Genomic DNA, 1,456 nt, shown 5'->3' with positions numbered 1-1,456 from the left:
ACTGACGTCCATTCAGCCGATATACATTAAGTGCCGACTACATAAACAAACGATTCTGAAACAATTAACCCTAACCCTAGGGTTAGGGTTAAAGCAAATTTAAAATGAAAAAGCAAATAAAACGAAGGTATGGAGATTAAATACGCTTTACATCGCTTAATCAGCCAAAGGAGTAAATATAAACAACTGAATACTTGTCAGTGATTGGTTGAAATTATCGAAATAAGACAATTTTTTACATGAAATAAATTCGAATACAAAAATATTTTTCTGTTCTATAAGACAAAATAGAGAAGTATACGAAGTTTGAAAGTCTTTCCGTACCAAAAACACTACATAAAACATTAATGAAAAATGTGGCCCCTGTTTTAAAATAGATCCGAAATATTTACACGATGCAATACGGTTACTATGACACGAGGTTACCCTCAATTACTTACAGTTCTTTATTCTATAGCAATGTCTCAGTTCACTTTTAGACACTGGAGAATTGTCAGAATCCTTCCACATCAGACAGTTTTAAGCAATTTGCTATTGGTCTTTTAATACATTTGTTTCAACATCAAAACATGGAACAGGAACGACTGTATCATCATCATCATCATCATTTAACACCCATTGTCCATGTTGGCATGGGTTGGATGGTTTGACCAGGCTGACACAATGGAAGGCTACACCAGACTCCAGTCTGATTTGGCATGGTTTTCTATGGCTGGCTGCCCTTCTTAACACCAACCACTCCAAGAGTGCTGTAATGGGTGCTTTTACATGCCCTCCGGCACAGGTGCCATTTGCATGACACCAGGGTGCTTTTATGTACCACCGGCACAAGTGCCAATCTGTGTGACTTACAACTAAACTGATTGACAGCAACAGGGCAACGACTGGCAGGAAACGAACCGTGAGAGTCATTTAAAACCAGAAGACAATAAATCATATCAATTATCTGGATCACCGTTTCCATCCTAGCAGCAATTGAAATGGCTGATGGTTTTCAGAATCCATTCCATGAAGCAGAGGATGGTGAGATATAAAAGAATTTAGATCTATTTCTTGGAAGAATTGGCATCTAGCCTTGGCATTAAAACCAATGCAAATTCCCAAATGGTGTGCTACAGTGTAATGCCACAAATTATGCAAAATCCAACTTACTTCATCAATGAACGGAATGAGAACAACGGCTTCCCATTCATGCAGCTTTCCATTCAAATCCGTGTCGAAGTCCTCTGGGTAGTATTTCTGTATTGGTGAGCTTTGTTTGGTCATGAGATCCTTGGGGGAGAGAGAGAGAGAGAGATGAGAAAAGAGAAACAATTATCAAACAATCATAAAGTGTGGGAGAGAGGTAGAGAGAGAGACAGAGAGAGCAAGGGGAGGGAGGAGGGAAGACAGAGAAAGGGAGGGATTGAGAGGGAGACAAAGAGGGAAGGAAAGATGGAGAGGGGGAAAGACGGAG

At 39.8% G+C, this 1,456-nt stretch overlaps 1 protein-coding gene across 1 annotated transcript in view; it reads right to left on the bottom strand.

Moving 5' to 3' along the window:
- LOC106881569 (5'-3' exoribonuclease 1) overlaps positions 1-1,456 on the bottom strand; it is a 75,659-nt gene that overhangs the window by 38,381 nt on the left and 35,822 nt on the right. The window contains exon 14 of the mRNA XM_052976888.1: positions 1,153-1,272. Coding sequence (XP_052832848.1) covers positions 1,153-1,272 — 120 coding nt within the window. The remainder of the gene's footprint in view (positions 1-1,152; positions 1,273-1,456) is intronic.

This window comes from Octopus bimaculoides, chromosome 26 (genome assembly GCF_001194135.2).
Source record: "Octopus bimaculoides isolate UCB-OBI-ISO-001 chromosome 26, ASM119413v2, whole genome shotgun sequence".
Classification (NCBI taxonomy): Eukaryota; Metazoa; Mollusca; class Cephalopoda; order Octopoda; family Octopodidae; genus Octopus; species Octopus bimaculoides.
This window is presented reverse-complemented; position numbering and strand designations above follow the sequence as displayed.